A 14,526-nucleotide genomic window follows, 5' to 3' on the forward strand; every position below is an offset into this window, starting at 1 on the left:
AAGGTTACTAACATGGAAAATCATTTATCGGACTACTTTATTACATTTTACCCTTTGTTTTTTTCCCCCCTTCACAGCTGCATTTTTAAGCGGGGAAAATTCAATTAAATGTTAATACCACAGTGTCCTGTTATAGTAAGTAGCCCACCACCTCCAGGCAGCCCATTGTGGAATTATACATTTGAACCTGAGGGGGCCGGCTGTGTTTGTCAGAAAAGTACAATGCGGCTTTTTATGGTGTGTGGTGCCAAGCCCCATTCAGTCAGGATGACTAATCTGTTATTATCACCAGCCAATCACTGCATGTCGGGCAAGCGGTGGGGGTGGGAGTTGCGAAACTCAAGAAGTGCTTCCTTAAATATTAAACGTCCTGGAATTTGCACACTCTGTATCTCTAGGCCTAATTAATCCCCTGTTTGGCAGTGGACTCCTAATGGTATTCAGTGTGCCAGCTCACTTTCTTTAGTTATAAGGCATGATTACTATGTGCCTGAATATTGAATTATTCACTGATTAAATTCATCTCTGTTCTTGCCTCATCTTAATATCCAGAAATCAATCTGATTGCACTATTTAGCCGACTGATTTAAGATATATGCGAGACAGGCCAAGAGATAACAGGCAGTAATATGTTTATGTACATAGAAAAAAAGGGGTTGACTAAAGGTGCAGAGTTTCCACCTAATTCTTATATACAGATGCTCCTGATTGCTCAGTTAACTCAATCATGTGTTATTTTGGGAGATTGTAAAGAATTTAGAAATTGCCCAAAGTTAAGGACTGTTACCAACAAAGAGCGTAAAGGCTTTTCCCATGTAAAATGATTGCAACCAAGTATGTTCCACTGCAAACCAATGGATTATTGTGGAAAACCTTCTTTAGGTGAACTGTGAAATGTGTTGACTGTTGTCAAATTATTAACAATGGTTTGGTAAAAAATAAAAGTTACACAATTGTCCATGTAACATCAGATATATTCACTCAGTCAGCATTAGCATTGAAGCTAACAAACATTTAAATATATTTAAACACTTCTCTCAACTCGCTCAAATTGCATCCAGATCTTCATTAGGGTTGCACAGACTTGTCGATGTGGATTACAGCACAGTATGACCTTTTTTTTGCTGAAAATGAACAAAACTTTACTGTGTAATTGAACACTAGATGCAGTTTAAGCGGTTTGAGAGAAGTTTGGAGGATATATTTCTGATAAAGATTTGGGTGATTGCTGACTTCTAGTATTTGTTAGCAACATTAGCATAAGTAAAATTTGGACACCAGACTTGGCAGATTAACTACATTTGCAGTATGTGGAAGTTTTTGTACATTTGATTTTTCACCAAACTGTTCCTTTAACTGTATATTTTTACATTTTAAATCACTGTTTGCATTCTTTTGGCGTGTAGTGTATTTATTGTTCCATACGGTTAGGCAGTAGAATTTATAGGTTTTGTGTATGTGTGTGTTTGCGTGCGTTTGCTTTCTTTTCTTTTGAGTATGTGGTATTGTGCTTGGGGGTTGCCCCCCCTCCTCCACCCAGCGACAGGCGTCAGGTTGATTTGCAGGCCATGGCAGGGGGAAGGCACAGGGAGCAGTATGTGTTCAAAGTGGTGACAAATTTCCCACCGTGCCTGTGTCGACTAACGCCACCCTGCCCAGAAAAGCTCTCTGGGCCACATTTATCTAGTCAGCTGTGCTCTTACTGCTCTCTCCCCGGCTGCCCTGACTGAACATGGCTGTGGGAGGATGACCCTGCAGTTTGCAGCCGATCAGGAGCTAGCCCTCACTGTTTGTCAGCTTGACCTTTGGCCCTGTGTGAGCGTAGGGGCCAGTGACCTAGTGAAAAACAACTATTTGTGATCAATGTTGCACTCATTCGCTTTCCCACATATATTTAACTGCATATGAGTAAGAAAATGCAATCAACCAGTGATGGGAAATATGTAGACTATACCAGTATAAAGTAGTGTTGGGAGATTAAATGATTAAAATGTGCAAGTAGTTGCCCACAAATAAAATGTTACATCAACATAATTCCTGCCAAAACAAGGCAATTTAAATAAAGCAGTTGCATTGATGTAAAATATTTTATTGGTGTGCAAACTACTTGCCACCATTTAATCATGAAAATTTTTTTTTCATTATTAACTAAGGCTGGGTGATATATATATATATATATATATATATCGTTAATACTGATATGCTGGCATTTCACACAACAGTATTGATATTTAGTTTGTATTTTTAAGAGAAGAAAGTCAAGAAGTCATGCTATGTCAGGTTTACAAGTCATTCATCAAGTGTAGAGTAGTAAACATCATATGTGATATATTTGGAAAATATGGTGATACTGCCTATGGTCAGTATCGCCCTGCACTAATATTGGGGTTCAGCAAAATGGCAAGATGTAAAGATTGTGATCTAAAGATACAGTATTTAAACAAACTTAAATATTTTTAGGTAGCTTACTTTAAAACTGCAAATCATTACTTGCAGTGTATAATATCACAATACTTGATGAAAATGTTATTAGGCCCTGAGTTAAATATTGGTTGACCAGTAATGTTGATCAGTATAGATGACTCATAATTTTATCAGTTTTAATGAAAAATATTGCAGATACTGTGCTAATAATTGGCAGTTTATTTGCTCATGGCACTGCCAGGATTTGAACATGTGATTTCCTGAAGAAGGAGGCTGAACTGGTAAATTTGAACAGGAAAAAATCATGGTTGAAATATCAAAACCATGTAAAAAATGTCCAACCCCAACTTTTAGCATGAGAATAACATGTTATGAATATGTTACGAACTACCTTTTTCTATTATAAGAACTAATGAAAAAATATAGAACATAGTAACATATAGAAACCGAAACTGCAAAAAAAATTCTGTCTAGCTGCATCTCTGTGTTATAATTTTAATATTATTATATTTTTAATATTCTTATATTGTTATATTATTAGAATTTGAGTGTCTGTTTTAATTTGAATTTAAGAAATGTGACAAGAGAACAATCAGATCTGTCTGTAAAGCCCTATTTAAAGAAAATTCCACAGATTTTTCAACATTTCTGCCTAATTCCATTGTTGCAATGAAAAGTCAAACAGAGTGGTTTGATGAAAATGGTTCATTACAGAGAAGTTACTTATTCAGATCTATTTACAGTGGTGGTGATGGGAACCAGGAGTTGTAATGTCTACAGCACAAATATAGACATTTTATTTACAATCCAAAACCACCAGTGAACCTATGTGTGTTTTCTGTTTTTTATATGTTATGTTTATGATGGTAAAATAGTGTTAAATCTGAAAAGGTACGTTTCCTCTGGGAACTATTTTGTCTCACAACACGTTCTTCCACCATGTTGTTCCACAACATACTTCCACCATGAATGGATTAAAATAAATAGATTTAAGTACGTTTTAAGCCAAAACTTAATCAGAAACCTTTTGGAAAACGATGTCTCAGGCAACAGGCAGTGTATTATTATCACCATTGTATGTAATAATTTTCTGTGAGGGGCTTGCAGAAACATTAAACTCTTCAGACTTCTGCCTCCTGTCATAACTACTATGAACAACTGGTAAGTTTCCCTAGAATGCAGCATTTCACACCAAACTGTGTGAAAGCCTGAATGGCTTTAACCATTTAATTACGCAGAAATTTTGATCAGTTTAACTAAAACTGAAAAAGAATAAAATTGAAATATAAAATATAAATATGAAATTATATTGGCCGATATTATCAGTTATCAGGATTTTACCCTCCCAAAATTGGTAAGTATTCACATCAGTCAGGCTCTAATTTTGGTGATATGTCTCATTCTTGATGACTTTGAACAGACACAGTGCACTAATAGTGCTATTTAAAAAATGCTGTCAAAGACCATGATTACCATGATGATTTTTTTTTCACATACCAGACTACATGACATGCAATGAAACAGGACCAGAATCTCAGCATTGTAGGGACTCGCCCTCATAATCTTCTGACAATAGAGTGAAAGTTAGGCAGCTACAATACTTGGGTGTCTCCTCTAAACTTTTTTTTTATAAAGAAACATGCAGTTGTTCAGTATTCTATGCTTGTTGTATGCTTGTTGTGATGTAATTGCCCATGATGGCGGTATCATATTGTCATATCGTCCACCACTAAATAATATCAGTGTGGCATCTCACAAAACATATGGTGGCGGGCGTTCGCCAGACTGAGGTCACTGCGCACTTCAAACATCTCTCCCCTTCATCTTCATCCTCCTTTGTAGTTGCAGCACAAAAAGGCGATGGCATTGCTTTATCAACTTTGATCAGGCTCAGCGAGTGAGAAATTAAAAATAAAAATCAAGCATGGCCTGTCTCTCTTGTTTATTTTCTGAGACATAGGAAGCAGCAGCAGGCCATTCAAAGCGGCTGGAAATCCTTTAGCGTGCAGGTTTTTTTTTTTTGACGGCCCCTGTAATTATGAGCGATCTTCTTTGGGCAGTAATTGAAAAGGCCATGTCTAGCAGTAAGTGTGGATGAAGAAATCGACACAATGGTGCATTGATAGCGTACTATCTTCTTATCTGCTCCTGGCATCTAATCCACTCCTTTGTGTCACGTTCTAAATACTTTTTAATTGGTTTCATCGAGTAATGCCATTCTTCCCTGCCATTCTCTCAGCTCAGTGTAAACTGTAATCATTTTCTCCCACTCGTGTGCTAAAATAGAGAGAGCTGTCATCGTTTGGAGCGGGGCTTGCCAGCAAACACAGTGCGCTTTCCATTTTACTAAAGCTCTTGTCATTGTTGCTTTTTGTTTGACACCTGCGTCCTGAGTTAATACATATTTAAATTGCTTATTAAAAGCGGGACCAGAAAACAAATATTTGGGTTCGTGAGATGGAGTGGAATAGTAGATAGCGGAACGGCATGCTAGCTTTTGGGTTTGGCCTCGGATTAAGTCTCAGATCATATCAGTCCAAAATAGGCCACATGTAAAGAAGCATTGCTGGAATGTAATAACGAATATCCAACACTGTTCACCAGTGTAATTGCAATTAGGTCAACTTAGCCTTTGATGAATTTGCTATTGGTTGAAGTGTATTAAACAGGCTATCACCAAAATAAGATCAGATTGTAACTTGAAATAACAGGGATGTGGAAGCTGTGAATGAAAAAAAGGTTCTGTTTTCAGGATGCATGTCTCATGAGCTCCTCAGATTTCAAAGTGCTTTTGAACAGTTCGGCTATGAAACGATGTTTCACATTAGCAAGTTTTAAACAATTCATAGCAGTTTGCCGGAGAGCTTGTTCAGATGCAATCAAAAATACATACGATTCCCGTGACTCGCATTCATATCCTATGCAGCGCCAGTGCTGCCAATCTGTTGTGTGCCCGGTGTAAATGTGCTTACTGTGTTTCATGAAAGATGCATTTTCTAGAAAACAAGTCACTTGTTTTATTCTGCAGCCTATTTGGGGATCTAGAGAGCAACCAGTGTCTGTAAAGAGGATTAGTGACTTTGCCTTGAACATGGACTCATAATAGTGGCTTTACAGCTTTGTCTATGTATCTCAATTCCAATTTGATTACAGGCAGCCTCAATTACAGCTGTATCACTAAAACTTCTACTTCGGTTATGTCTTTATCACTGTAGCTCAAATTTCTACTTTCTGCTGGTGCTATATCACTGTCTCAAAATGCTGCTTCTGTCAATGCTTTATTACCATAACTAGTTTCAGCTTCATCACTGTAACTCAAAATTCCACCTCGATTTATGCTTTATTACTGTTACTCTCAAATGCAGCTCAGTTTATCTTTATCACTGGAATTCCACCTCAGTTACAGCTTTATCACTGTAACTCAAAATTCCAGCACAGTTTCAACTTTGTCACAAAATTCTAGCGCAGTTTCATCACTGTAACTCAGAATTCCACCTCAGTTATGGCTTTATCACTGTAACTCAAAATTCCAGCGTAATTGCAGCTTTGTTCCCCTCTGCACATTGATTATGACTTTATCACTGTAAAATTCCACCTCAGGTCAGCTTTATAACTGTATCTCAAAATTCCAGTTCAGTATTAGATTTATCACTGTAATTTAAAAGTCCAGTGAGGTTCCAGCTTTATGATTACAACTCAAAAGTCTAGTGCAATTCCAGCTTTATGACTGTAACCCAAAATTCCACTGCAATTCCATCTTTATGACTATAAGTCAGAATTTCTTATTGTCTACGGCTTTATCACTGTAACCGAAAATTCCAGCTCAGTTCACTTTTATCACTGTAACTAAAAATTCCACATTGATTTTGGCATTATCACTGTAGCTGAAAAGTCTGGATAGCTTCCAGCTGTAACTCTTAATCCCAGCGCCATTCCAGCTTCATCACTGTAACTCAAAAGCAGTAGCAGTGCTCTGTAGAGGTCAGTGCTGAGTTCAGAGAGAACGCTGACTTCACACTAAGACACAAGCCTCTGAGCTTGTTCATATAAAGTAAAATCGCCTTGGGTTATTATGGCTGTGGTTACTTAACTCGCGTCTCTTGAAAAATAAGATAACCCAAGGCAATTTCTTCCCTTAAAACATTTGAATAAGCAAAACTTAAGTATTGAGCTGTGGGGAGGCAGATCCTTCTGTTCTTTTACTGTGACTGGCTTATTGTGATAATTACAGACTGAAAGCGTTAAGGCCGTTACACACTGAATGTAATGCAAAAAAGTGACACGGTAATGTGAAATATTTGGATATAATTTTTTTGCATCAAAACCGTACACACAGGATGCAACAATATATTTTGGAAACAAAATGATAAATCAACGATCTCAGCTGAGCTGAGCTGATTTTGGAAATGCAGCTGCTTACTAAACGAAGCACAAATCAAACAGGCTGAATTAAGTGCAAATAGGATCTAATTCTTTGCTCCCAGCAGAACGGACAAATGGTGACACCGGGCTACTGTCCATTTTGGAATAAAGAAAGTAGCATGAAGAACTTCATCACTTCATTTAGAAACTGAAACTTCTTCCACATTTACCTCGATGTGAGAAACTGATGTTAGTAGTTCAGGTCTTGGTCCTTTTAGTGTTTGTGTTCTGTTTGCTGGAACCCAGCTGCTCCATCAGCTTGGTTGTCGCCATGCCAATAGCAAAAGCGACTGTAATTGGTCAGTGAGTTTTTGTTGCTGGCAAAAGTTTGCAAAAATCAAACAGAGGGCGAATAATGTTGCATTTTTGCAGTCCGAAAAATTGTGTTAGGTGTACAAGATACCATCAGTTATACACATGCTCGGATTAATTTACTGTTGTCTGAATAAGAATAAATCATGTTGAATTTATGAAGGCCTTTATACTCAAAATAGTGTACAGGTTTAGCGTTTTATTATCAGTAATATTGCTGTTTTGTTCTAATATTTCAGTATTTCATTATTGCTGCTCTTATTTGTACTGTTCTCTTGCTGAAGCCATTGTTGGTGCACATTGAACAACAATTTTCTTAACAGAAACAGTTGTCTATGTCACCTTTTATATGAGGATGCTCATTGTTTCGACAGGCACATCACTGGAATTATAAAACGTTTTTACAATCTTTTCTTCAGGCTAGGGAATAATTTGAAAGAAGCAAATGTGTTCTGTTCCTTCTCGTATTACAAGAGCTTTTGCTATTCAAAGTTCACAATTTGGTTATCAATGACACAGGCCATTAGATATGGAGCTGAGACGGCTGTAGCAGAAATTGCTTTGGCTTCTACCAATGGAGCAGTGCAGAAAGCACTGGACTCATATGGGCTGCAACGCCGGTCCAATAAAATATCAGCAGGTAGCATAAATCATGGGAAAAGTGTTTCACATGGACATCAGGGGGATAGCGCGGAACTACTTGACTCGGGGCAATTTGGGGCTGGAGTCAGGACAAAGATGGAGTCGAATAAAGAGTCACATTATGGAGGTGTGCGGAGCAGTGGGACGCATGCCGCCGCCCATGCGCGTCTCAAGCGACCCGAGCGATCTGTTAGGCTTAGATCTTCCGCTGTTGCTCTTGGCGCGCGAAACGCAATCACACAAATTTAACAAGCGAGAGCATTTCTCTGTAATTGAGCTCAGGAACAGACTTGTGCTGTATTTTTCCAGGCACCTGCTTTCAATTGAACATTTCCTTTGGGCTTGGTGAAAATATGATATGCTTTTAGGAGTCTCCAAGCATTGAAAGAAAGAAAGGCTTATTGGAGATATAATAGTGGAGAATGAAGGGGGAGATTTGAATAGGGCCTCAGCCTCTTTAAGATAGCCGCGTTCCTCCAGAGAGAAGAAGCACCCGATGGAAGGCAAATTAGAGTCATTTAAATATGAAAAGCCTAATATGTTTAAGTAATGTGAGACCGTGGCGGGGCAGTTGGGTTATCTGGGCATTCTGAGCCAGCGATTCGCTGATGGCCCCCATACCTTGGAAATAAAGACAAACAGTTTGAGAGGCTGGTGCCCTGCTATTCCCTGTGTCCTGGCTTTGTATGGAGGTTACGCAGGCACAATTCACTGGCAAAAGCAGCGGCAGGGCTCTAGAATAGTTTGCAAAGTGTAAAACTTCAACCACCGTGTACAGTCATGCAAATGTTTGGGTCAAAATACATGTTTTGTTAAAGTGAAAATAAGTACACATCCTCTACAAAGAAAAAAAATAATTTTGTAAATTTTTTTGTACATTTTTTCACTTAGAAAATTAACAAAATATGTTGTTCATTTTTCAGTGTGAGATTAAAAGCAGGAAATATATATTCAACACTAATTATAATGTCAAATCTGTCAACATTTAAGTTGTCCACTATCGTTTGTGTGAGCTACTACCACTTTTATTCATTTACATTAAATTACAGCTCCCAGCAACAACCAACTTCTAAGACTGAACTTTGGAGGTGTGGAAAAATTTCCCTGCAGATTTCTTTGACAGACTGAAAGCAAGTCTCCAGAAAAGAATGGAAGCTGTAATGAATGGTTGGTGCACTAAATGCTGGAAATGTTGAAATTATATTTATTTGTTGAGGCTTCTGTATAATTTTCTGTTAAACATATGTTTTCTGCTCTTTTCCTGACACTGAAAAATGAATAACTTGTACTTATTGTCTGTTCTGGATGGAAATTAAATAAATGAAAGGGTGGTCAGTACAGTATTTGTTCAGAAATAAATATATTTGGCCTAGATTACAATCCAAAATATTTCTGGGCTTGTCTTCTATTGTCTCACTGCAGATTAGCACTGTTGTAAAAAGCCTGTGATATCATACGTTTTGGCATTCAAGCCAGTGAACTATTAAAGCAGCAGTATCCTGTTAATGACCCAACCAGGGTGCGGCGGTTCAAGCCGGTGTCCAATGTGATTTGGCCCAGTAGAGGCTGTGGTTGATTTGTGTAGTAATAATTAGCTAAGGATTGATTGCTGAAAAGATCAGCCATGAATAAACCAGAGATCCAAAGATCTTGTGTTCTTAGTATTCCACTCACCACAAACACTGCATTTCTGGTCCTTCCCAGCCTAATAGCACACAGTCACACAGACAGTTACAGCACACAAACATGCATTAAACACATCGAGCGCATTGATTCATGGGTTTATGACCGAAGTGTAATTGTGTTAGCCGTTATTGACGAGAAGTCTTCCATTAGAACGGTTGCCGTGGCAATGACACACATTTTCCCCTCCGCGGTGTGCAGCACGTTAGTATCAATAATAACACATGCCAATAACCTTAGCATCAACGCTCGTCTGTTTTAATAGGCTGCTGTAACCAGGACATATAATAAGCAGCTTCTGCCAGGAATATTCTCCTCAATGTCTCTCTCTTTCTGGCTTGCTCACTCTCTCCAGCCCTGTGCTCCAATTGATATTTTGACCTGCACATTTCAAAGAGACAGGTAACTATTAAAGCTCGTTTGTCAAGCCTGATTCATTCGACAGTGAGAATGCATTGGTCTCTGAGGGTGGGGCTCTACTGGAATGCATCTCAGCACCTCTGTTTGACTTGCTGGGAATCCACCAGGCCATTTAGGGAGGCTTTGAAGCTTCTGCATGTACATTAGCGGCCGACGCACGCTGGAAGTTGTTTTTCTTGAATCTTAGTCACTGCACCCAGGCGTCTGTGGGGGGGGTGGGGGTTAGTAGGGCCGATACAAGAACAATGTCTTAGCAAGCACTCAGGTTTCCCTCAGAGATAATCAAAGGGGCTTTTGATGTCGCTGGCATCCAGTGCGATCCAGATATTTGTAATTTGGAGTGAAAAAAGCTCAGGTTGGAGCACAGAGAAAGTTAACAGTTCTGACAGGTGATTTGCAGATACCGCTCTGTAAACTTCCACAACAAGCTCAGGCAGGCACGAGAGCAAAGCTGTACACAGGCATTATCAGATGTTTATCTGGGTCATGCCGTCTTTCATACGCCATGCATCATAATTACAGTATAATGTGTACACATTTTGATTTCACCAAAAAAAAATTGCTGTGGGTTTGTTATTGGTGGGTTTCTCTACTTTTTCTTTTGTTTTCTTTTCTTGTCCGATCTCAACTTGACAGTATTGTCCCCTTGCATAAATAATGAACTTCTTTCACCTCCTCAAAAAACTCCAAAAGCAAAAGCCCTTTCTGCGATACCTTTTGCGACTGATCCGTGGGTGTACCTTCTGAAATTTTATATGATGAAATAACATGAATTATTAAAATTCTGAGGCATTTTTACCACATACGTCTGCGTTTTTATGTTTAATTGGCCCTCTTTGGCAGGGGCTCAGAGTGGAGAGGTGTTATGTAAATATATTCCCACAGAGGGCCATTTGACATTTTGTGGAGCACTTGAGCTGTAAACGAGGAGAACATTGCCATAGTTAAAGAGACAGAGTCCCTTACCGTGGATCTGATAAGACATGTGAGGCTTAGTCATGCAGATTGGACGGTTTGATTTTGTGACCAATCAGTGCGTACCTGCCTCCCCCCCTTCCTCCACCTCTCGACAAGGCCCTCTTGTCAAGGGTATTAAAGGAAAATTGCATAATGCGATTTCCAGTGCTCTCTAATGATAGTGCAGCCCTCACCAATTAAATAGAAAAGAGATAAGAATGCCTTTCTTTGGGAAAGGTTAGATTTTATGAGGGAAATGGCTATGTGGCAGGGGAGCTCCGTTTTGCTGGTTCTTCTTCTTCTTCTCTGGTCTCTGTTCTGGCCCAGAGCGAAATCTAATCAAGAAAATGTTCGCAGGATCCCTGGGCGATTAACACCGGCCAGGGTGGCCCATAAAAAGCTGGACATTTTGAGACCAACGTCAGCTGTGCTAATTGCAAGTAAAAAGGAGAGTAGAAGAGGGTTGGAGAGAGGGAGAGAGAGATATTCTTCTGTCAAAGAGTAAATTCGTTTCTCATTAATGAATTAGGCAATGGGGAGATAGTCTTGTTGAGCAAACGGGCAAATCCCACTCATCACTCAATCAATGCCCTGAACAGGCATCTTCATTGGGATGTGTTCATGTGTGTGTGTTCATTCAGAGTTATATAGGATAGAAAGCAAAAGAAAGAAAATATGTGCACTGTGTCCTTTTCTAAGTGACTATAACACATGCAGTAAAAGTCCTATAAAAGGATAAACAGATAAATCAGGGCTTTGTGTTTTGCTTTTTTTCCTGTCTGTCTGGCACAGAGGAGCAAGGGCACTCAAGTTCATTTGAAGTCAGCATAGTTCCTCCAGCCAGAGGCCCACAACAGCCTGCCTCCCATTGCTTCAGTATCCTCCTTCTCTATCCAAACATTAAGCGGAATAATTTGATCAACCATAAAAACATTTCTGAAAGGTCCCACCATTTGTTCAATAAACTGCCTAGCAAGACTGTATAATATGGACCTAATGCTAGTGCAGCAATAAGTCAGAGATTGCTCTTCATTTATTTTCCAATCAAAATGGCCATTAAGTACACACATTTTCACATTCTGTAAGCTGATTATCCTCCTGGGTTGCGGGGGGGAGCTGGAGCCTATCCAAGCTGTCATTGGGCGGAAGGCAGGATACACCCTGGACAGGTCACTGGTCCATTGCAAGTACAATTATTTCATTTTCATGTATGTACAAGTTAAATCTTAAATCTTTTCAGATGTAAGATAGATATAAGATATTAGAAAAAATAAAAAAACTTGTGCTTATAACTCAAAATTACATAATTGAATGGTTATGAATGAATACTCTGACTTTTGCACAGTATTGTATTACGATTGTAAAATGCCTTGTATTATATTAAGGTACAGTACTGTGACATGGTGAAAGTTGGGCCTGTATGGTTTTGACCAAATCATGCACTTTTGTGGGATTGCAGTCATACCTTAAATAAAAATGCCCACAGAAACATGAGTGATTGGTCAAGATGCTCAGCGCACAGTAAAACACATTGTGATTGGTTAGTGCAGTCATTTGCATACTGCTTCTGCAATATGAGTACTGCAGAGACCAATATCGCAGTAATGATTCATAGACAGTGTATTGTGCAGCACTACAGCCTAGCATCAAAGTGCTAGCAAATTCATAATCAGTCCATTTTAGCAACATACTGCATCTGGACCATGCTCTGTCACCTGTTCTGAGTGAGGTGACAGCTGTAAATTCACTTTGACTCTGTCAAGTGGATCATGTTTTACAGCTCCTCGGCAGCCTGTTCTAAACTGTCCAGCATGTCTGGATAACTCTGGAGTGCTCTAGTCTATCAAGATCTACCAGTGTCTGAACTTTCTGCAACTTGCATGGTGCATTACGAGAGCCTGTTGGGTACTATCAGGGGTGCTGTAGTGCTTTTTTATTGTTAATTTTTTTGTAGCATCTCAACACTGCCTAGGGATGTTATGATGGAAGAAAAAGGAAGTGCACAAACTGTGTTGCTTTTCACTCTGATCGTGTAGGCCTGAATGGCGTGGCTCTTTGCCCAGAAGCCTTTATATTGCCAATTCTAACAGAGGGCTGTCATGTTAAAACAGCAGTTTGGGCCATTGTAAAACATTATATCTCACATGTCTGTATTTCAAACCCGCCTGGCTTATCTTTCCGTCTTGATAGATAAGCAATATGGATTCAGGTTGCAGTTTCTCCAACTTCAGCAGAAGGACGTTGATTGAATTAGTAACCGTTCAGACGGCTGGAGATGACGATGAGTGTCAGCAATGATCTTTTGCACTGTGCGAGTTGGCTCAGCATGTTACATAGTTACATCCCTGTTGTAAACATAAAAACAGCTTTCAGCCTGTAAGCAACGCTTGCTGTAAAACACAGTAGTTGTAAAACGTTTTTGCTTTTAGAAATGATGGCCTTATGTTGTATGCATTAAATGGAATGTACTTGATGATCTCAATTTGTCTGCATGCTTGCAGGTGATGATGCGGAGGAGAAGAGGGTTCTGGTGCTAAGTTATCCACAGTACTGTCGCTACCGCTCTATCATCGCACGGCTCCGGGAGCGGCCGGCCTCCCTCCTGACGGACCAGGTGGTGCTGGCACTGGGGGGCATCGCCTCGCTTACCAGCAACACACAGATCCTCTACTGCAGGGACACTTTCGAGCACCCCACGCTACTAGAGAATGAGAGCATCTGTGACGAGTTTGGTAAGCACCCCGCAAGTGGAAATAGTTGGAGTGACTGTATTAATTGACCTGTTAATTCACTGTCCACTAGTACTTCCATTAGTTTACAATTGATTTATCCATGTTCTACCTACAAATTCGTTCTTTCAAAGCCACCATTCCAAGTTAGCAGAACCATCTAGCAACATTAAACCATCTGAAGCCAACTCTCTGCTTAGCCTGTCAGTTAGATGTTTATCCCTAAAATCCTTGACTACAAGAAAAAACTACACCTTATCACTTTTTACATACATAGAAAATATCATCTGAAATTATTAATGCACTCTAAATGTATATTGACATAAAAATACTTAATTTGACAAGAACTGTTGTTGTCATTGGTTGTAATGGAATTTTTGCCAGCGTTTTGTTAGTCCAACCTGGCAACAGCTTTTGTAGATGAAGCATAGATAGGTCAATTGTAGGTGATGCAATTTCTAGTGGACAGTGGCAATGTTGGCGACACCTCATATGATGTTTGTGGTAGAATCAGAGTTGAATGAATGACTGAACAACTATATGGCTGGATTAATGAATGAATGAATGGTCTGTTGGATGATTGAATGAATGAATGAATGAATGAGCAAAATCCACCCACACAAGAAACCGGCGAAAGAAAAGCCCAAAACGACTTGACCGAACAAATGTCCCTGTGAAGGTTGTGCTTTATCTTAATTACCTGACTGCCGCTAAACTCTCGCAGGAGAGCCTTTGGCAGGGTGATGGGCTCTGGGACTGGCACGAAACAGGGATAAATGACTTGGAGCTGGTTTGATCATGCCACTGGTAATTGAAACAGACACGCGCTTGGTCTGAGTGTGGCTAGGCCTTCAGTTGTCGGCCAGAAACCAGAAACCGAAGGCAGAGAGGGACACAAAGCCGTTTTCTGTGATGGAGTCTAGAACTGACTAGATTT

At 39.5% G+C, this 14,526-nt stretch overlaps 1 protein-coding gene across 1 annotated transcript in view; it reads left to right on the plus strand.

Annotated features, from left to right (window-relative positions):
• arid5b (AT-rich interaction domain 5B) overlaps positions 1-14,526 on the plus strand; it is a 105,808-nt gene that overhangs the window by 20,170 nt on the left and 71,112 nt on the right. Inside the window, exon 4 of the mRNA XM_036572256.1 lies at positions 13,362-13,592. Within this exon, the coding sequence (XP_036428149.1) occupies positions 13,362-13,592 (231 nt within the window). The remainder of the gene's footprint in view (positions 1-13,361; positions 13,593-14,526) is intronic.

This window comes from Colossoma macropomum, unplaced genomic scaffold (genome assembly GCF_904425465.1).
Source record: "Colossoma macropomum unplaced genomic scaffold, Colossoma_macropomum, whole genome shotgun sequence".
NCBI lineage: Eukaryota > Metazoa > Chordata > Actinopteri > Characiformes > Serrasalmidae > Colossoma > Colossoma macropomum.